The 23,288-nt window shown below is 39.0% G+C and overlaps 1 protein-coding gene across 4 annotated transcripts in view; it reads right to left on the reverse strand.

The window, feature by feature from the left end:
* The window catches only part of MTA3 (metastasis associated 1 family, member 3), a 211,343-nt gene that overhangs the window by 82,278 nt on the left and 105,777 nt on the right, over positions 1 to 23,288 (reverse strand). For all 4 annotated transcript variants that reach the window (XR_825501.1, XM_010842311.1, XM_010842310.1 and 1 more), the window contains exon 5: positions 1,812 to 1,875. Coding sequence is in view for 3 of the 4 variants with exons in the window: in XM_010842311.1 (XP_010840613.1) it covers positions 1,812 to 1,875 (64 nt within the window). In the remaining variant the exon portion in view is untranslated. The remainder of the gene's footprint in view (positions 1 to 1,811; positions 1,876 to 23,288) is intronic.

Consider the following 23,288-nt stretch of genomic DNA (forward strand, 5'->3'; position numbering starts at 1 on the left):
ATAGACGTGTGATACTCTTACTTTGACACTGCCCATCCCACATTTTATCAAAAATATTAAAATGCAGACACATTTCACATTAAAACTATAGAACTTAGTTTATATGCAGTTTACTAATGTGTCACACTATATACACTTAATTACAATTATCCATTAATTATAATTCTGCAGTTGTCCTTTAAATTCTAAAACATATGTCTATATGGGTAAGCATATAAACCTAACTATACATTCTATCATCACCAGCATACCCATCTAACTTTCCATGGTCACTTAAAAGAGCAAACACCCTACTTACTGGACCTAAAGGATAAAATGACCTATAGCCACCAGTCTTTAGCTGAATTCTGCATAACCACTAGAAATCATCTGAACCAGCAAAGTCTTGCCTTTTGCTCCCCACGATCTCCCTTCCCCATGGATGTGAAGGTCATCTACTGCATGACTCTCCATATTAAACCCTGAAAGGGCCTATTAAAGAACAGTAGATTGATAAAGGACTGAGGTTAAAAAGCAAGAGGATAGGAAAAAAAAATCCTAAAGACTTGGCAAATTTTCATCTACTACAATCCTTAGCAGATACAAATTGTTAACAAATTAGAAGGTAACAAATAGCATCTTTTCAAAACAAATCAGAGGATTTCCAAGTGGCCCAGTGGTGAGGCCTCTGCACTCCCATGCAGTGGCCTGGGCTCCATCCCTGGTCGGGCAACTAAGATCCCACAAGCCAAGCCACGCAGACACAGTGCAGCAGTAAAAGTCCGCTCTCGGCGCGGCCAAATACAGTGTAATATACTAAAATATATTGGCTATTTCTTCTTTTTATTTCTGCTCCTGTGAACAAAAGATAATTTCTGAGCATCATCAATCCATAGTATCCATCATTCTGTTTGACAGACTGACAATAAACCCTTCTTTTTCAAATTTCACAAGACTATTAGCCTTTTTTTCTGCTTTGAATACTTACTTTCCTTCTTATTAGGTTTCTGGTGCACAGTAGTTCTACATGTTTGCATCAGTCTTTTTCTGTAATTTTACTTCATTTGAGATAAGGGAGCAACACTTTCGAGCATAGAAAACTTTTTTTTTTAAAAGAAAATATGTCCCTTTAATTTTGCTTTTTAAAATATATATGTAATGAAGATTCTGGGAAAACAAACACTATGAAATTATGAAGGTTAAATACTGAACCATCAATAAATAGTAAAGTATTTTCCCCACAACAAAACTGATAAAAGTCACATAAAACTGCAAAATGTAAAACAGTCTGCTTACGAGAATCTCCTCCCTTCAATGGCGTCCATGCTCTAATTCAATTTCATAAAAATGTTTATGACGTCTCTTGAAGGTTACAGAAAAATTTATTCTTAGGTGACAAAGTTTATTAGGATTCTAGTAAAGGAAGCAGACCACCAATGGTAAAATTTTATCTGCAAAGAGCCTAAAAGAAAAGCTATTTACTTCCAAAAAGTTTTTTAAAAAAAGGGAAGAGGATCAAGTATTTTTATTTATTTCATAAAGCCCAAATTAGTTTGTCCCTCCAAAAAAGTTCTTTCACTACCAATTCAATCATTTGCTATACTTTACCAACTTTTCATTCCGAAGCAAAGATAGACCTAAGGAGTTTTTGCCAACTTTTATCTCAGTTAACCAGAAAAATGAAATTACCCGAATATATTCTAATCATTATACTTTTACCATAATATTGTTATCATTATGCAATAATTTGTTAGAAGAAGAAATAATACAAATGTATAGGCTTTGTATGAAATAGAGAGGGAAAAACACACACAAGTATAATTGTGAATTACCTCTTTATCGAGATATGACAATACTGACTCTGTCTCATTCAGAAGGGCAACACTGCATTTCCCCCTGTTGAAAGAGAAAAAAAGTGAATAAATGCAAGAAAAGCCACTTTGCCTTCACAGAGATGATATACACAAAGTTAGGAACATTCAAAATGTAAAGGTAGTACTAAGAAACTAGATGACATCAGGAACATCTAGACATGCATACACTTGGACTTATCTACAACTTGGTGTTATGGAACCTAAAAAATAAGGCTGGAGACATTTGTTGAGAGGCTAACCTGGGGAAGGAACAGTGTTAGGTAGTAAATCCCTATAACATACAACATTTTATAGGTATTTCCTAACTCTTTAAGAAGAAAAGAAGAATACAATGTAATCTTCAGACAAAGTTAGTTTCTGAATCTGTAAAGAGTTAATATGAGGTAATTTTATACAAGGGGTTTTTAAAGAAATCACCATGTAAACCAGTGCCTAAAATAACCTTCAAATTTTTATAGTAGCCACTGCATACAAGAACATAAAAATAATACACATTTACATCAGGATTACCTGATATAACTATACCTTTATTGCTAACTTACCTTTATTGAAACTGCTCGAAAGACTAGTTAAAATTTAAACACGAGGAACTCCTATAGAGCAAGGGGCAAATAAAGATCGACATATTCATGGATCTTGAAGTCTCATGGCATTTACCTTTGATCATAGCTGGGTGTGTACTTGAAAATGAAATGCTGTTTAAAAAAGGCCTGTCTAGACCTGAGAAAAATTATGGTTATTCACGTAGTGGCATTTAATACCACTTTTAAAATTATCTTCCCAGTTTGAAAAACTCAGTATAGCTACTAATTTGACAGGAGAATTCTGAGAGACTATTCAAGTTACAGATATTGGTCAGGACTCACAAAATACTTTTAAAATGTCATAATATCACTTGGTTTTCTAAACAAAAATCATGACTTGCTCTCCACGAATTAACATGTAAAAACAAATGCATCAAATACACATTACATAGGAAGTTTGTTGTTGGATTACCAGAGTGAAATACAGTTCAAAGGAAAAAACTACCAAAAGCAAAACACGAATGCTTAAGTCAAAAACTACACTAAGCATTTTGCAACTGTATATTCCTTAAACTTAAATTGAAAAAAAAAATGTTTTCCTCTCATCAAAATATCTTTCTCTGTTAATCATCTTAGATTGATATCACTTCAAAAGGTTTGTCCTGTATACGAGACAGCAAAAGAGACACTGATATATAGAACAGTCTTTTGGACTCTGTGGGAAAGGGAGAGGGTGGGATGATTTGGGAGAATGGCATTGAAATACGTATAATATCATATATGGAATGAGTCGCCAGTCCAGGTTCGATGCACGATACTGGATGTTTGGGGCTGGTGCACTGGGACGACCCAGAGGGATGCTATGGGGAAGGAGGAGGGAGGAGGGTTCAGGATGGGGAACACATGTATACCTGTGGCAGATTCATTTCGATGTTTGGCAAAACCAATACAATATTGTAAAGTTTAAAAATAAAATAAAATTAAAAGAAAAAAAAAAAGGTTTCTCTGAGAGCACGTGGTACTTCTACACTATCCTGTCAAATCCGTAATTCGGTTACTTCGAGTTATGAAGGTTTTCTGTTTTTCCAATGTATTTTATTCGTGCATAGTACTGAAGCAGAAAAAATAACACCATTATTTCAGTGAATATAACACTCAAAATCAATAATTACCTGATATGCTCATGCAAAGGACAGAATTACAAGGGGAACTGCTCTGCTGCTGTTAGCACATCTACGACTGCCATAGAACTTCTATGACCCATGAATATGTGCTCACACATGCAAGAGTGCTTAAGGAACAGACGGGATTTCCAAAAATAGTTTCATTTACTTCTCTTGCTTCAGCAACAGCTGACAAAGCAATATTTCTAACATTTAATACTTATTCCACCTAGAAATCATAAAATCTTTTTAAGTTCTCTATAGTCAGGTTTAAAAAAAAATGGGGAGGAGCAGATGCTATAAATGTTATTTTAATAGGTATCACTTGAATTTTGTAAGATAACAGACACTAAAAATTCATAAAAAGAATACAGCATAAAGGTGCCTCCATACTGTCTGAAATGATAAAAGATTTTTTTTTTTTTAAGAATTATTTATTTATGGCTACGCTGGGTCCTCAATGATGCATGCAGGCTTTCTCTAGCTGCAGTGAGCAGGGGCTACTCTCTAGTTGCAGTGTACCAGCTTCTCTTGTTGCGGCGCATGGGCTCTAGAGCACAGGTACACAGGCTTAGCTGCCCCGCGGCATGTAGAGTCTTCCTGGACCAGGGATCAAACCCCATGTCCCCTGCCTGCATTGGCAGGCAGACTCTTAACCACTGGACCCCCAGCAAAGTCCATGAAAAAAGATGTTAAACCGAATCACTAAACCGTTATTTTCATATTTATATCAGGAGGTAAGGAAACATTGGTTATACTGGTTTTAGAGGCCCAAGATGATTACAAAACTAATAAAAGGACAGCCATCCCAATCAATCTAAAATGTAAGATATTTTCAGAAGTACAGATTTTATGCAAAAAGGAAAGGATAATAGATGATTTTAACTTATAATTTTTCTTTAATGTACCTATACTGTACCTTTCCCATTAAAAACAAAAACGTGACACTTAACTTTCCATGTGCATATATTAACAGCTAACAAAGTAAGAGGCTGAGTCAGAGTTATTTTGTGAAGTAAACATGAACATGTAATTAACACGTGTACCACCACGCCAAGAGTTGTTGACAAAGTAGTTTCAAAAGAGACTTAAAGTGTTGGCTTCCGTTATGCTGAACAAATCTTGGCTCACAGGAAAAACATGATAAATTTTAAGCTAACTGCAAACTAAAGGAACTATTAACAAATTCTGAATATAGATAATGCAATTGTTTTACCCTGAACCTCAAGCAATGAACCTGTGTCTCTTGCACAGCACTTTAAACCATAAGGAATAAAGATATGAAAACATTAACAATATAAAACATAGGAAAGACTGTAACATTGAGAAAGATCACTCAAGGCCCACTCATACTGCTTTTCAACAGGAGCACACAATTTCTAGAGATAACATATTTTCCCACGTATCATTCAAAAAGTTTTTTTTTAGTATATTTTATTTCAAAATATATATATAAATATTATATTTCAGAAATGGCAGAGTACAGGGACAGAGAAAAATGTGATTATTACAACACAATACAGTCCCGTGTTTAATGGCAGATACTGATCAGCCTGAAATCTGCTGTTTCCTTAACAAGATGCTAGCATAATCCCACAGGACTCAAAAACCTTATGTAAAATGTGCACCCAGGTTATTTTTCCTCTTATCAAAAGATGTTACCCATTTGTACAAGTGGAAAACAAGGAAGTTTAAATTAGCATCCATTTCCCCCACTATCTGAAGGCTTTCCTTCACTAACACACAGAAGTACAATGGTCCAGGACCTGGAAAAATGAAACTTTCTTAGTGTCGCACGAAGATAATTGAATTCAAATATCTTGGAAGGAATCCAAGCATCTATGTGGTTAACAAGCATGACCAGGTGATCCTTAGGCACACTGAACATGAATTTTAAACCTGCCTTGTTCACTGAAAGCCATTATTTCTTCATTAAAGAAAGGTATTTTTCCATTTAAAAAAAAGAAATCTTGCCATTTGCAAAAACATAGCTAGATCTAGAGGGTATGAAATAAATCAGATGAAGACAGACAAATAGCCATGTGATTTCTCACTTACATGTGGAATTTAAAAAACAAAAAAATAAAACAAAAGGAAAACAGACTCACAGAGAACAAACATGTGGTTGCCAGAGGGGAAGGAGTAGAGATGGGGGTGGGCAGTGGTGCATGGGGGCAAATAGGTGAAGGGGACTAAGAGGTACAAACATCCAATTAGAAAATAAATAAGTCATGGGAATGTAATAATATAGAGCATAAGGAATATGGTCAGTGATATTACAGTAACTTGGTATGGGGGACAGACAGTTTCTAGTCTTATTGTGATCATCTCGTAATGTATGCAAATGTCAAATCACTATGTAGTACACCTGAAACTAACATAATGCTGTATGTCGATTACATTTCACTTTTTAAAATATGCAAAGAAATAATTTGCTGTTGTGGTGGGGGGAAGACTCTCAACATTCTTAGCCATTAGGAAAATGCAAAATCAAAAACACAGTGAGATACAGTTCACAGAAAACCACAAAGATGGGCTAAAATGAAAAACAGACAATAACAAGTGTTGACATGGATTGGCAAAACTGGAACACTAACACTTTGCTGGTGAGGATACAAAACTGTGTAGTCACTTGAGAAAACAGTTTGGCAGTTCCTCAAAATGTTAAACACACAGCTGCCATCTGATTCAGCAATTCCACACGTAAGTATAATACCATGAGAAAAGAAAACATACATCCACACAAAATCTCGTGCACAGACATTCACAGCGGCATTATTTACAACAGACAAAAAGTAGAACAATCGAAATTTCCATCACCTGATGAACGAGCAAACAAAACGTGCAGTTCTAGCCCAAGTCCAAAGGCCTGAGACTCAAGAGTGCTGCTGCTATGAGTCCCAGAGAGGAAGAAACCGCGGCCCCAGCTTCGTCAGTCAGAGGGAGAATTCTCTCTCCTACCTTTTTGCTCTTTTCAGACCCTCAACCGAATGGAAGAGGTTTCCCTCACACTGGGAAAGACAATCTGCTTTACTCAGTCTACTGATTCAAATAATCTCTTCTGGAAACACCCTCATGGACACACACAGGGTTTTTTACCAGACATCTGAGTATGACAGGAGCCCAGTCAAGTTGACCACTAATTTAACTACCACAATATCTCAATAAAGTCATTATTAAAAAATATATATATATTCTTCTTCATAACTATCAAGGTCATGAAAAACAAGGAAAGACTGGGACATTCTACAGACCAGAGGAGATGATGAAGACATGATGCCTAAATGCAATGCCAGGGTAAATCTGAGAACAGCAAAAGGACGTCAGAGAAAGAGTGATTAATGTCTGGATACAGTCTGGAGTGTAGTAACACAGTAACATATCTGTGTGAATTTCTTAGTTTTGATGAAGATGGCATGATTAAATGAACTGTAAACATTAAGCAAGACCTGAGTGGAGAGCACATGGACGCTCTCTGTGCCATCCTGGGAGCTTTGTCTGCAAACCAGACAGTACCCCAAATCAAAAGGCTCACTTTCTAAGACTCCCTCCTTTGGAAAAGGGGCATGTGTGTCACTGATCTTATGAGTCTGATATTAGCCACAAACTGAATTCTGAACATTTTTTCATATAAAGAATTACGCCTGGTTCTGTGATTGAAATTCAGCAAATAGTTTTATACACCATTTAATCCACTAAACACAATGAACAAATTTTTTTTAAATGAAATTTTAAAATGCAAAATGCTTTCAGAAGATTATGTTTCTCAACAGCAGGAATGTAAGATAGGACAAAAGAAAAGATTCAAAATTCTGAGGGAAATTATTTCCAAACCAGAATTATATCCCTAAACAAATCATCAGTCAAGTGTGAAAAACATTTTCAGATAAGCAAGGACTAAAATGTTTTACATTTTAGAAGATTAATCAAAAGGAAAACGCAAAACAATTATTAATTCCAAGGAAAACAAAAGGTTGTACAAGAGACAATTATGTGAGGAACATTTATGTGCTCATAAAATACAGAGACATTAAGTTAAATAAAACTGTGATATGCTGGAAACACAAAAGGGAATGGAGAAGAGGAAGCAAAGAGACATTTTCAAAATTGAAAATGAATAGTGGCAGTGTAAGAGTAGTATAAACACTAAAGTCAGCGTTAGAGAAGTTGAAAATAACTGCACAATGGGAACCAGCCACATAACTGCCTGAGGTAATACTAGACAGCTGTATTAGTATATTTAAAGTGAAGGGGGAGGGTCCTAATTAGATCAAGTATATAAATTCATGTGTATACACACACACGTACATACACCAAGGGAGCAAGAGTTATGATGACATTAAATCAGGTTTTCTCAACCCTGGCAGCACCACTGGCTGAGTCAGTAGATGATAGAGGAGTCCTAAACCAGATGCAAACCCAAAACTGTCCAGACTCTGTCAAATGTTCCTTGGGAGACAAGAGTGCTCCTGGATGAGAACACAATATTGACTAATGGTTTTCTTAACTATATCTTACTAACAAATATTTAAGGACTGACTATATAAGCGAAAAAATATAATTTTATACAACTTTGGATTATTAAAAAGAGGAGAATAAAGGAAAAAGAAATCTGGACACTTTTAGGTATTCCTATTCAAATATATATTTTCTGTTGTTAATACTACTTTAACAGATGTTAACAAATAAAAGTTAAAGCAGGCCCCCAAGAAACACAACAGAAAAGCTGAAACACCTCTGTGAGTAGGTAAGCTAGAAGAATGAAAAACCAAGAAACCAAGGCTGAGCTTAAGGTAACAGCTCAGTGGATTCTGTGAAGAAACACGACAAGCAGTGTTTTAGAAAGCCCCCTGTGTTTATGGCATGTGGAGAGAACCAAAGCAATAAGATATGAATCCCTGATACTGGAGATATGATAACAAACATGAAAGAAACTTTCAAAGAGGAATTCAAGGGAAAAAAATCCTCTCTTGGTGCCACTTTCCCTTTCATAACTAGGAGAAAGTGAAATGTTCAAAAGGCACCTCTTCTCCAAGACAAGATGACCAATAAACTGTTTTGATACTAAGAAAATCTCGTAAGCGTTTATTTGCACAACCGTGTGGAACACCAGTACAAAATGTAGGCTATTCTGTGGTATACACCCAGTGCTTTTCTTCATTATCATTTTAGTTGCAAAAGAAAACACTTCAACCACCAAAGATTACACAGCATAAACACAACAGTTGAGAAAAAATGTGCTAAACATGTAGACTTAAAAATGTTAAATTATGGTATGATTTTTCTCATTTTTGTTTTTCCTCTAGTCCTGCTTCTCCTAAAAGCCTAAACACACTAGGTAACTTCTTTATGCTACATTCATCTCTTAAGTAGCACTACTTATGGTCTCAGTAGCACTCTTTTGGCTAATTCAAATTTTGTTTACAGATACCAAGAAAGTCACAAAAATCTAACATCTTAAAATAAAAATACTGGCACAACGAAATGTAGAGAAAGAAAATTGCTTTTATTAGTTTCTTTAACATTAATAGTCAACTCCAGAGAGAGACTGCTAACTCACAGTGGAGTTCTATTTTATTATTTATACACTTTAAACTTAACATTACTAAAACAGAAGGGAAGGGGGCAGAGCACAACCTTTAAAAGAATGACAGCCATTGAGGACAACATAAACTGGTTAGAACCGATTAGATCCAAGGTGGTAGATGAGGTGACTTCCACTAGACTCTGAGCCTCAGTATACTCTCACTGTAATACATGCATGCTTAGTCACTCAGCTGTGTTCAGCTTTTTGTGGTCCCATGGACAGCAGCCCACCAGGCTCCTCAGTCCATGGGGATTCTCCAGGCAAGAAAACTGGAGTAGGTTGCCATGCCCTCCTCCACAGGATCTTCCCAACCCAGGGATCGAACCCAGGTCTTCCACATTGCAAGCCAGATTCTTTACCAACTGAGCTACCAGGTAGCGAACTGAATGACACACCCACAGGCACCGTGACATTTCCAAAGTCGGCCATAAAGGTCAAAAAGTGCATGGTGGTGCAATTTCTGGAAACCCCTCAGTTCAGTCGCTCAGTCATGTCCGACTCTTTGTAACCCCATGAATCACAGCACGCCAGGCCTCCCTGTCCATCACCAACTCCTGGAGTTCACCCAAACTCACATCCATTGAGTCAGTGATGCCATCCAGCCATCTCACCCTCTGTCGTCCCCTTCTCCTCCTGCCACCAATCCCTCCCAGCATCAGAGTCCTTTCCAATGAGTCAACTCTTTGCATGAGGTGGCCAAACTACTGGAGTTTCAGCTTTAGCATCAATCCTTCCAAAGAATACCCAGGACTGATCTCCTTTAGGATGGACTAGTTGGATCTCCTTGCAGTCCAAGGGACTCTCAAGAGTCTTCTCCAACACCACAATTCAAAAGCATCAATTCTTTGGGGCTCAGTTTTCTTCACAGGCCAACTTTCACATCCATACATGACCACTGGAAAAACCATAGCCTTGACTAGACGGACCTTTGTTGGCAAAGTAAAGTCTCTGTTTTTGAATATGCCATCTAGGTTGGTCATAACTTTCCTTCCAAGGAGTAAGCGTCTTTTAATTCCATGGCCACAGTCACCATCTGCAGGGATTTTGGAGCCCAGAAAAATAAAGTCTGACACTGTTTCTACCATTTCCCCACCTACTTCCCATGAAGTGATGAGACCAGATGCCATGATCTTCGTTTTCTGTATGTTGAGCTTTAAGCCAACTTTTTCAGTCTCCTCTTTCACTTTCATCAGTGGGCTTTTTAGTTCCTCTTCACTTTCTGCCATAAGGGTGGTGTCATCTGCATTATCTGAGGTTATTGATATTTCTCCCGGCAATCTTGATTCCAGCTTGTGCTTCTTCCAGCCCAGTGTTTCTCATGATGTACTCTGCATAGAAGTTAAATAAGCAGGGTGACAATATACAGCCTTGACATACTCCTTTTCCTATTTGGAACCAGTCTGTTGTTCCATGTCCAGTTCTAACTGTTACTTCCTGACCTGCATATAGGTTTCTCAAGAGGCAGGTCAGGTGGTCTGGTATTCCCATCTCTTGAGGAATTTTCCACAGTTTATTGTGATCCACACAGTCAAAGGCTTTGGCATAGTCAATAAAGCAGAAATAGATGTTTTTCTGGAACTCTCTTGCTTTTCTGATGGTCCAGCAGATGTTGGCAATTTGATCTCTGGTTCCTCTGCCTTTTCTAAAACCAGTTTGAACATCTGGAAATTCACGGTTCACGTATCGCTGAAGCCTGGCTTGGAAATCCCTACTCCTTGCCAAAATGGTTGGAATACTCCTCTCACTCATTAGCCTATGAAATATCCACCCCCCCGTCCCCCACGTATAAAAACTGACAAACCCATACTCTGTGCCTCTCTCGCCTTCTGAGATGGCTCACACCATGGAGTGCGTTTCTTTCTAAATAAATCCACTTCTTATCTATTACTTTGTCTCCCACTGAATTCTTTCTGCTATAAGACATCAAGAACTTCAGCTTCATTAAGCCTGATACAAGGTGTGTGATCTCATTAAAAGACGGTAAATTCAAATCCCAATCAGAGTTACGGTTTCATTACTACTTAATTATCAATAGACACAAGTCTGTAAAAATTTGTTTTCTCTGAAGATTTTAAAAAGGTCTCAATAGAGACATCATAAATTCACAAATTACAAATCCTTTCAGTTCAATTCCCCTGCTTTGACCAATATAGAAACATGAAGAAAGAAATACAAATACAAAAAACATAATTAAGACATTTTCTACTGTTTTACTTTGTAATTTAATTTGTACACAACCTCATAATTCAACATGTGAAATGACCTACCACAGATTTGCTCTTTGCAGTACTATTTGTAACAGTAAAAGACTAAAATGAAGCAAATATCCATCAATTATTGGATTACGAACAAAGTGAGTAAAGGTGATGGAATTCCAGCTGAGCTATTGCAAGTTCTAAAAGATGCCATCAAAGTGCTACACATTCAATATGCCAACAAAGATGGAAAACTCAGCAATGGGCACGGTAAAGGACAGAAACGGTATGGACCTAACAGAAAAGAAGATGTTTAAAAAAAAGGTGGCAAGAATACACAGAAGAACTATACAAAAAAGATCTTCATGACCCTGATAACCACAATGGTGCGATCGCTGGACTAGAGCCAGACATCCTGGAGTCCAAAGTCAGGTGGGCCTTAGGAAGCATCATGACGAACAAAGTTAGTGGAGGTGATGGAATTCCAGCTGAGCTATTTCAGGTTCTAAAAGATGATGCTGTTAAAGTATTGTACTCAATATGCCAGAAAATTTCAAAAATTCAGCAGGGGCCACAGGACTGGAAAAGTTCAGCTTTCATTCCAATCCCAAAGAAAGGAAATGCCAAAGAATGTTCAAACTACCACACAACTGGACTCATCTCACATGCTAGCAAAGTAATGCGCAAAATTCCCCAAGTCAGGCTTCAACAGTATGTCAACCGAGAATGTCCAGATGTCCAAGCTGGATTTAGAAAAGGCAGAGGAACCAGAGATCAAATTGCCAAAATCCACTGGATCACAGAAGAAGCAAGAGAGTTCCAGAGAAACATCTACTTCTGCTTTACTGACTACGCCAAAGCCTTTAACTGTGTGGATCACAACAAACTGTGGAAAATGCTTAAAAGAAATGGGAACACCAGACCACTTTACCCGTCTCCTGCGAAACCTGTATGCAGGTCAAGAAGCAACAGTTAGAACTGGACATGGAACAACAGACAGGCTCCAAATTGGGAAAGGAGTACGTCAAGGCTACATATTGCTACCCTGCTTCAGTTCAGTCACTCAGTAGTGTCTGAATCTTTGCAACCCCATAGACTGCACAAGCTTCCCTGTCCATCACCAACTTATTTCCTTTAGGATTGACTGGTTGTATCTCCTTGCAGTCCAAAGGACTCTCAAGAGTCTTTTCCAACACCACAATTCAAAAGCATCAATTCTTTGGCGGTCAGCTTTATCACCCTGCTTATTCTTTACGTCACCCTACTTATTTAACTTATATGCAGAGTACATCACGAGAAATACTGGGCTAGATGAAGGAGATTCAACCAGTCAATCCTAAAGGAAATCAGTCCTGAGTATTCATTGGAAGGACTGATGCTGAAGCTAAAGCTCCAAAACTTTGGCCACCTGATGGGAAGAACTGACTCCCTAGAAAAGACCCGGATGCTGGGAAAGTTTGAAGGCGGGAGGAGAAGGGGCCTACAGAGGATGAGAGGGTTGGATGGCATCACCAACTCAATGAACATAAGTTTGAGTAAGCTCCAGGAGTTAGTGATGGACAGGGAAGCCTGGTGTGCTGCAGTCCATGGGGTCACAAAGAGTCGGACACTACTGAGTGACTAAACTGAACTAAAATGAAGCATAAGCAGGTATCAAGATTGCCAGGAGAAATATCAATAACTGTAGATATGCAGACGACACCAACCCTTATGAGAAAGCAAAGAGGCTAAAGAGCCTCTTGAAGAAAGTGAAAGATGAGAGTGCAAAAGCTGGCTTAAAAGTCAATATTCAAAAAACTAAGATCATGGCATCCGGTCCCATCACTTCATGGCAAATAGATGGGGAAACAATGGAAATAGTGACAGACTTTATTTTCTTGGGTTCCAAAATCACTGCAGATGGTGACTGCAGCCATGTTATTAAAAGACACTTGCTCCCTGGAAGAAAAGCTACAACCAACCTAATCAGCATATTAAAAAGCAGAGACATTACTTTGCCAACAAAGGTCCGTGTAGTCAAGGCTATGGTTTTTCCAGTAGTCATGTATGGATGTAAGATTTGGACCATAAAGAAAGCTGAGTGCTGAAGAATTGATGCTTTTGAAATGTGGTGTTGGAGAAGACTCTTGAGAGGCCCTTGGACTGCAAGCAGATCAAACCAGTCGATCCTAAAGGAAATCAATCCTGAATATTCATTAGAAGGACTGATGCTGAAGCTCCAATACTTTGGCCATCTGATGTGAAGAGTTGACTCATTAGAAAAAACCCTGATGCTGGGAAAAACTGAAGGCAGGAGGAGAAGGGGACAACAGAAGACAAGATGGTTGGATGGCCAACTCATTGGCCACGAATTTGAGCAAGCTCCCAGAGATGGTGAAGGACCGGGAAGCCTGGCATGCTGCAGTCCATAGGGTTGCAAAGAATCGGACACAGCTGAGCAACTGAACAACAAGAATAAATTAGAAATATAAAACAGCTATTGGACTGAATGAGACACATCTTTATGACTTGACAAGCACAACATAACAATGTCATAATTTATTTCACTATCTACTTAAAGACACTAACACATACACCTCATTGCTTCTATACACATTGTTTCTAGAAATAAACATAAGATTCTAGGAACATTTATGAGCTGGGGACTGTATAGAAGAGGAACATTTTATTATTTACCCCACATTTTTATTTCTGAACTATATACATTATGTATCCCTTCCCCTCAAAATGTTCAAGTTTATAAATGAGGGGCCAAATCAGTTTTCCTTAATCCTGACAACAAATTCACTGCTTTTGGATCGTAGGTTAGTCCAAGCATTAATCCAAATTGGGTAACTATGCCCAATCTCAGTAATTCATAAATTCACCATGGCAATCTATTTCCATCAACCTCCATCTACTGAAACCAAGCATTGCTCAGTTTCCCTGAGGTTCCCTGAATCCTAAAGGACACATCCACATAGTAGCTAATCAGGGAAGGGAGGAAATGCAGAATCAGAAGAGGAGCAGTCAAGAAACAACAGTGCAACCCTGGATCCAGATTCCACCTCAAGGAATACATAGAATAATATTTTTGAGTATTTTTGAGTTCTTTTGTAGGAACCAAGGTCCCCCACACCCATGTGGAGGACGGCAACTTTAGGCTGAGTGCAAGATTCTTGGAGCACTGCTCTGGTGTCAGGGAATGTTTAACAGGAGGATTCCTACGTGCTGTTTCTCAAGGATTTTCTGTTTCTTATCAGTTCCTATTCCAGGAAAGAGTAGAGCTGCACTCAGGACTGAGATCATGAGAAACGGTATCTGCTTGGATTCCTTTCTGTAACTCCCTTCAGTGACTCTTTTCAGCGTCAGCGACCTTGTATGTATTAGACTATCCATATTGTGGCTATTGATAAAGTTTCATCCTGTGTAATAGCTGAGTAATCATCTTACGAAAGATATATACACCTGCATTTCTGCTAATAAAGCACCTTTGCTCCATCAGAACTTGGGTCCCCGTGTCCTTCTTTCTTTCTTTCTTTCTCTCTCTCTCTCCCCCTCCCTCCAGCTCTCTCTTTCACTTTCTTATCATCGACTCTGGACCACCAGGTTCCAGTCCATGAAAGGACCCCAACACTGGTATCTCACCATCAACCACTTGGAAGAAAACCACTGTATGCCCTGCAGCCCTCACCCCAAATTTTGCTATAAAACTCCCCACAATCCACTGGGAAGTTCTGGGTTTTTGAGCATGAGCCACACTCATTATCCTTCCTTGGCCCTACAATAAACCTTTCACTGCTCCAAACTGGAACCTTTATTTGACCCCACTATTTTGGGTACACAAATTTTGTTTGGTAACACTACTAACTATAGTTTTACAGTCTTTGGAACATTTTTTTTTTCTTTTGTTTTTGTCTTTTGGCCACGCCACATGACGGATCTGAGTTTTCCGATCAGGGATCAAACTTACACCCTCTGTAGGAGAACCACTGGACCACCAGGGAAGTCCTCATATGATTTTATTTCTAAATAGATTCTTCATATAGCTAACTGTTTTCTGTTCATTAGTTTCTGATACGTATGACCACCTAGAGAAAAAGTCTACCTTCAAAAATTAACTACTCAAGGTAAAGCATGAACCAAAAGATTTTCAGATTACACCTCTTAAAATGGATGAAAACATTTTTTTTAATGTTGAATAACTCAGAGTCACAAAACACTTCCAAAACAATTTCATAACTAGTTTCACAAAGACATACAAGGAGATAAACTCCAATACTGCAAAGTATTTTTACTTGGAGTCTCACAATAATAATGAATAAATGACAGGCAAAGCCCAGGGGTTTATCTCCTTTTTTCTCAGATGCCTTTAAAACAATAGCAAGAGCATTAGAAACAAAAGAACCTAAAATCAGTACAATAAGAAGGTCATGAGCACATGAAAGATGTCAAAAAATTCTTGAAGATAGACAGGTAAGACAGACTGAGCACAGCAAACCAAAGCCCAGGATGAGCACTTTAATAGGAAAACACTAGAGATATTTTCACTAAGATCATAATAAGGCACAAATGCCCACTTAACATTATTACTATTAAACATAGCATTGGTCTATTTTACTTAATACAATCAGACAACAAACAACAATTGAGACAAGGTCCAAAACAGGCACAGTGACCTGATGCTAGGGAAAACGAAACGGATCTACCCAGCAGAGCCCTAAAGAAATTCCAGTCTTATCTAGGAAGCGAAGCGAAGTTGCTCAGTCGTGTCCGACTCTGCGACCCCATGGACTGTAGCCTACCAGGCTTCTCAGTCCATGGAATGTTCCAGGCAAGAGTACTGGAGTGGGTTGCCATTTCCTTCTCCATTATCTAGGAAAGGATCACCCAAAACACATCCAATCTCATCTGATCTCAGAAGCTACACAGGGTTGAACCTAGTTAGTACCTGGACTGGACAGTGAACAAAGCGGGACTCTGCAGAGCTCCTGGGAACAGAAGCCTCTGAGACCCCTGTTGCTTGTTTGAAGGAACAGACTCCAGCCTCCTTGACCTTCCCTGAGTTCCAAAGGGCAGATTCAAACAGTTGCTAATCAGTGAAGGAAGGGTATACACAGACAAGGGAGGCACAGTCAAGAAACAATAGCACAGTCTTGGGGCAGGGTCCTGGTTCCACCTCAAAGGATATAGGTAACAAATCACTTTTGAGCTCTTTACACAACTAAAACCCCCAAAATGGAAAATGCCAGCATTCTTCATTCCAGAGTAGACCATCTGCCTGCTAGGTTGCTTCAGTCACATGCAGCTCTTTGCGACCCTGGCCCTCCTCCAGGGGATCTTTCCAACCCAGGGATAGAAACTGTGTCTCCTGCACAGGCAGGCAGGTTCTTTACCACCTGGGAAGCCCCAGACCATCTGAGACCAGATTAAAGGAATCAGAGCAGCTCATCAAGAGACTATCTGAAACCAGATTAAAGGAATGTAGGCCCTGCTCCACATCCTAAACTTGTCAGCAATCCCATCCTTGGTCGGGTCCTGTCACTCAGTCGTGTCCAACTCTTTGTGACCCCATGGACTGCAGCCTACCAGGCTCCTCCGTCCATGGGATTTTCCAGGCAAGAGTACTGGAGTGGGTTGCCACTTCCTTCTCCAGGGGATCTTCCCAATCCAGGAATCAAACCCAGGTCTCCTGCATTGCAGACAGACACTTCACCCTCTGAGCCATCAGGGAAGTCCTTGAACCACTGCCATGAAACCCCTCATCAGATCCTTCCAGGATGGGACACACAGTTTTTGAAGGCAGGAGTCCCCTGTGTCCTCACTTTGCCTAGCAAAACAATAAGGCTATTCTTTTCTATCTTACCCAAAACTCTGTCTCCAAGATTCAACTTGGCACCAGTACACAGAGGCCAAGTTTTCAGCATCAAGACTGCCAGGAAATACTGTGGGCTTTTACAAAGAGAAAGAGAGACCAGAAAGGAAAATTCCAGTCTTAAGAACAGAACCTGGAAAAGCCCATTTTACAGCCTAACAGAAAGAAGTCTACCAGCAGCCTGTCCATATAAATGTGGCTCCTGTTTAGCCTCGCTATTCCCGTAGTTTTATATAAGTATAGACAGCTATGAATCACCTAATATTTGCAAAAAGATTACAGAACAAAAGATAAATACAAAAAACTTTTTTAAAAAACCTGAAACTAGAGGAAACAGAGGTGACTTACACAACAAGGAGAAATTTGAAGATACAATCAGAATGTTTAAAAACATTTGTGAGGATAGTACATTCATAAAACAAAAACAGGTGAGGTACCATTTCACACCAGTCAAAATGGCTGTGATCCAAAAGTCTACAAATAATAAATGTTGGAGAGGGTGTGGAGAAAAGGGAACCCTCTTACACTGTTGGTGGGAATGCAAACTAGTACAGCCACTATGGAGAACAGTGTGGAAATTCCTTAAAAAACTGGAAATAGAACTGCCTTATGATCCAGCAATCCCACTGCTGGGCATACACACTGAGGAAACCAGAAGGGAAACAGACACGTGTACCCCAATGTTCATCGCAGCACTGTTTATAATAGCCAGGACATGGAAGCAACCTAGATGTCCATCAGCAGATGAATGGATAAGAAAGCTGTGGTACATATACACAATGGAGTATTACTCAGCCATTAAAAAGAATACATTTGAATCAGTTCTAATGAGGTGGATGAAACTGGAGCCTATTATACAGAGTGAAGTAAGCCAGAAGGAAAAACACCAATACAGTATACTAACGCACATATATGGAATTTAGAAAGATGATAACAATAACCCGGTGTACGAGAAAGCAAAAGAGACACTGATGTATAGAACAGTCTTATGGACTCTGTGGGAGAGGGAGAGGGTGGGAGGATTTGGGAGAATGGCACTGAAACATGTAAAATATCATGTATGAAACGAGATGCCAGTCCAGGTTCAATGCACGATACTGGATGCTTGGGGCTGGTGCACTGGGACGACCTGGAGGGATGGTATGGGGAGGGAGGAGGGAGGAGGGTTCAGGAGGGGGAGCACATGTATACCTGTGATGGATTCATTTTGATGTTTGGCAAAACTAATACAATTACGTAAAGTTTAAAAATAAAATAAAATTTAAAAACAAAACAAAACAAAACAAAAATAGGATGTAATGAAAAGGAACATGCAGAAGACAAAAGGTTGAAAAATTTAAAAATGTTTCCAAAATTAAAACATCACCAGATAGAAGATAAAATTCAAAAGATTTGGCTCAAAACAAAAAACAAATAAGCAAGTTTTTTAAAAAGTAAAAAAACAAAACAACAAAACAAAAACAGGAGACAATCAATCTAGGAGGTCTAATGTAAAAACAATTAAAAAAAACTTAACAATTTGATTAAACACCAGGCAGAGGAGATGAATCTCAAAAGAAGACATAAAGATGGTCAACAGGCACATGCAAAGATATTCAACATCACTAATTACTAGGCAAACACAAATCAAAACCACAATGAGGTATCACCTCACACATGCTAGAGCTAGAACTGCTATTATCAAAAAGGCAAAAAATAACAAGTGTTGACAAGAATGTGGAAAAAAGGGAACCCTCATGGAGAAGGAAATGGCAACCCACTCCAGTGTTCTTGCCTGGAGAACACCAGGGACAGTGGAGCCTGATGGGCTGCCGTCTACGGGGTTGCACAGAGTCGGACACGACTAAAGCGACTTAGCAGCAGCAGCAGCAGCAACAGCAGCATGCACTGTTCATGGGATTTTGTGCAGCCACTATGGAAAATATTAACTGTTAATTGCTCAGTCACATTCAACTCTTTGCAACCCCCATGGGCTGACTATAGCCTGCCAGGCTCCTCTGTCCATGGAATTTCAGGCAGAAATACTGGAGTGTGTAGCCATTCCCTTCTTCAGGGGATCTTCCAGACCCAGGGATCAAACCCAGATCTCCTGAATTGCAGGCAGAGTCTTTACCATTTTGGGTTGGCAAAAAAGTTCACTTATCCATAAGAAGCTATGGAAAAACCTGAAAGAACTTTTGGGCCAACCCAATAGTATGTTGATTCGTCAAAGATTAACAATAGAATTACCATGTTATCAAGCTATTCCACTTCTGGGAATTCATCCACAGATTATAAAAACACTAATTTGAAAATATGTGTATTCCCCACTCCTTGTTCACTGCAGGATTATTTATAATAGCCAAAACATGGAAACACCTGAAGTGCTCATCACCAAATGAATGGATTAAAATGTATGATATATATGCAACAGAATATTAATCAGCCATAAGAAAGAAAGATAGTGCTAACTTGTGTCCAACTGTTGAGACCCTATGGACTGTGGCTCTCCAGCCTCCTCTATCCATGGGGTTCTCCAGGCAAGAATACTGGAGTGGGCTGCCATTTTCCTCTCCAGGGGATCTTCCTGACCCAGGAATAGAACCCAGGTGTCTAGTAGTGCAGGCAGATTCTTTACCAATTGAGCTACGTGGGAAGACCAATCAGCCATAAAAAAAAGATGAAATCTTGCCATTTGCAACAACATGGATGGATTTTGAAGGTACTGTGAAAGTGAAATACATTAGAGAAAGACATATACTGTAAGATTTCACTCATATGTGGAATCAAACAGATGAACAAAAAACAAAATAAAGGAACAAGAGGGAAAGGGGCCCAGGGAGGCTGAAATGGGTAAAGGGAATCAACTGTATGGTAACAGAAATTAAATTTCAGTGGTAAGCGCATTAGTGCATAGTGAAGTAGAAACAGAATATTGTACATAGGAAACTTACATAATGTTAGATGCCATTGTTATCTCAAGAAAAAAAATAGTAATAATACAAAGGCTGTACTAAATTTTTAAAAAGGCCAAAACCACCGGCAAAGAGAAAAATATATATAAAATATTAGGGAAAAAAAGCTCAGCTATAAAGCCAGTTGTCTTCCAACTTAAATCATCTACCTCACCACCAGGGATTCCCTCATAGCTCAATTGGTAAGGAATCTGCATGTGTTGCAGGAGACCTGGGTTCGATTCCTAGGTTGGGAAGATCCCCTGGAGAAGGAATTGGCAACCCACTCCAGTATTCTTGCCTGGAGAATCCCATTGACAGAGGAGCCTGGCAGGTTCCATAGGGTTGCAACAGTCGGACACGACTTAGCGACTAAACCACCACAACCACCTCACCACCAAGGTCATCACTGAAACTGCAGAATACAATGGGTAAGAGAATTTTAAGCTTTAAATGAAGGGAAATTTGGGTAATATGCAGAGTGTGGAGAACCTATGCGATATAAACTACTTTCAATGACAATAGATATTTGAGGACAATGGGGTTAGTCATCTCCAAACCAAAATTCAATTCCAAGCCAAATTATGTACCACATATGTAGTACTAATCTATGAATTTCATTCCACAATAGCATACGAAGTTTAAAGAAATACGTAAAACAGAGATTGAGTCTGATAAAAGTTGACAGCCTCTGCTGTTGTTATACCAGAGAAGGCAATGGCACCCCACTCCAGTACTCATGCCTGGAAAATCCCATGGATGGAGGAGCCTGGTGGGCTGCAGTCCATGGGGTTGCTGAGGGTCCGACAAGACTGAGCAACTTCACTTTTACTCTTCACTTTCATGCATTGGAGAAGGAAATGGCAACCCACTCCAGTGTTCTTGCCTGGAGAATCCCAGGGACGGTGGAGCCTGGTGGGCTGCCGTCTATGGGGTCGCACAGAGTCAGACACGACTGAAGGGACTTAGCAGCAGCGGCAGCAGCTATTGTTATACACTAAAACATAAAACTAAAACTAAGAGTCATAAAAAGCACAGAAGCCTTCCAACTAGTATATGAAGAAGTAACAGTATAATTAGAATATCACTACTCCATACGAATTGTGATTAATGGAACTCCAGGTGTGTATGTGTGGCAGTCACTCAGTCGTGTCTGAATCTTCACTGTCCCATGGACTGACTGTAGCCTGCCAGGTTCCTCTGTCCATGGGAATTCTCCAGTAAAGAATACTGGATTGGGTAGCCATTCCCTTCTCCAAAGCATCTTCCCAACTCAGGCATCGAACCTGGGTCTCCTGCACTGCAGGTGGATTCTTTACCCCTGAGCCACCAGGGAAGCCCACATTGCAATGGAGCTTTCATCAAATTCTCAACTTGTGCTACATATGCAAGTCTGTTCTGGCTTTTCTATTCTACCCCACTGGTTTATTTCACAATCCACTTACCCATACTATCCTACATTAATTACTGTAGCTATGCTGCTGCTGCTGAGTCGCTCCAGTTGTGTCCACCTCTGTGCGACCCCATAGATGGCAGCCTACCAGGCTCCCCCGTCCCTGGGATTCTCCAGGCAAGAACACTGGAGTGGGTTGCCATTTCCTTCTCCAATGCGTGAAAGTGAAGAGTGAAAGTGAAGTCGCTCAGTCGTGTCTGACTCCTCGCCACCACATGGACCTCAGCCCACCAGGCTCCTCCATCCATGGGATTTTCCAAGCAAAAGTACTGGAGTGGGTCGCCTTTGCCTTCTCCAACTGTAGCTATACAAATGTCTTAATATCAAATGATATAAGCCTCTAAAATTTTTATTCTTAAAGACTGACTTTATCATGATTCTCAAACTTTTAGATCTCAAGATCTCTTCATATTTCTAAAATTATTGAGGACCTCAAAGAACTTCTTTCTTTGTGGGTTATATCTATCAATATTTACCTTAGATAGATATTAAAATTTAAAATTTAACATCAACTAATTTAAAATAAAATAAATATTACACATTAGCAAATATTTGCTATTAATTACTATATTTTTCCCTCCAAAATTAATGAGAACAGTGGCATTAATTTACAGTTGTACAAATCTCTTCAATGTCTGGCTTAACAGACAACTATGTTTTCACATGAGTGACTAGTTTACTTCATTTTCAAAAAACATCCACCAAATGGTCATGTCTTAAAAAAAAACATAGTCCATCTCTCAGTGGCTTTTTCAGGCAAACATGGTGTTCCATGACAAAGGTGGCTATTTAATAGTTCAGCTCATATTTCAAACAAGACCATGAGTTTTTTTCTCAAAATAACCATCACGCTTGCATATACAGCAAAAGTGATTCATGCATACTTCTCCTTTCAGTACATGGAACACTAAAAAGATGTGTGACCTCTTAATGTGCCCTGTATACTATACAATATTTAATATGTTGTGTACATTTTTCTTCAATTTTTTTTTAAAAGGCATTACATACAGTACAGTGATAACTACAGTCCAGTTTGGTGACAATGACTTGATTCCGGTTGGCTTGGTGCCAGCAGTTAACCCACCATTGCTTTTGCACATCATTTTGTTTTGGCAAAATCAATGCAGGGAAAAGGTAAGTAACATCTTATTGTTGATATGAAAACAGTTTTGATCTCCCAAGGCCCCTCCTGAATGTGTATGGGGGGACACCCAGAAGAATACAAACCATGCTCTGAAATATTCTTGGTCCTTTCCATTACCACAGATTTTGGACTCAGCTTCTTAATTTACACACACACACACACACACACAAACACACACACACAGGACCCTGCTAAGTTTTTCTTTGGAATTACATTGAATCTTTAGATCAACTTGGGAAAAACAGACATATTGTTACACATTTACTTTACTAAGTCTTTAATTCCTTTAGCAATACTCCATAGTTTCTATGTGGAGTTTTTATACATCTTTTCCTTTTCTTTTTCTTTTAAAGACATCCTTCTTATAATTTATTCCTAGGTGTTTGATATTGCTTGATGATATTATAAATCGTATCTTTTTAAACTTAGCTTTTAACTGACCTCTATTCACACCATATACATAAAACAGAGCTACTTCAAGAAAACAGAATATCTTCATGATCCTGAGAAATCTTTGCCCAAGACAGTAACACTTGGACTGGTTTCTGAATGAGCATCAGTCTTTCTGAATGACAAAGTATT

Source organism: Bison bison, unplaced genomic scaffold (genome assembly GCF_000754665.1).
Source record: "Bison bison bison isolate TAMUID 2011002044 unplaced genomic scaffold, Bison_UMD1.0 scf7180017864177, whole genome shotgun sequence".
Classification (NCBI taxonomy): domain Eukaryota; kingdom Metazoa; phylum Chordata; class Mammalia; order Artiodactyla; family Bovidae; genus Bison; species Bison bison.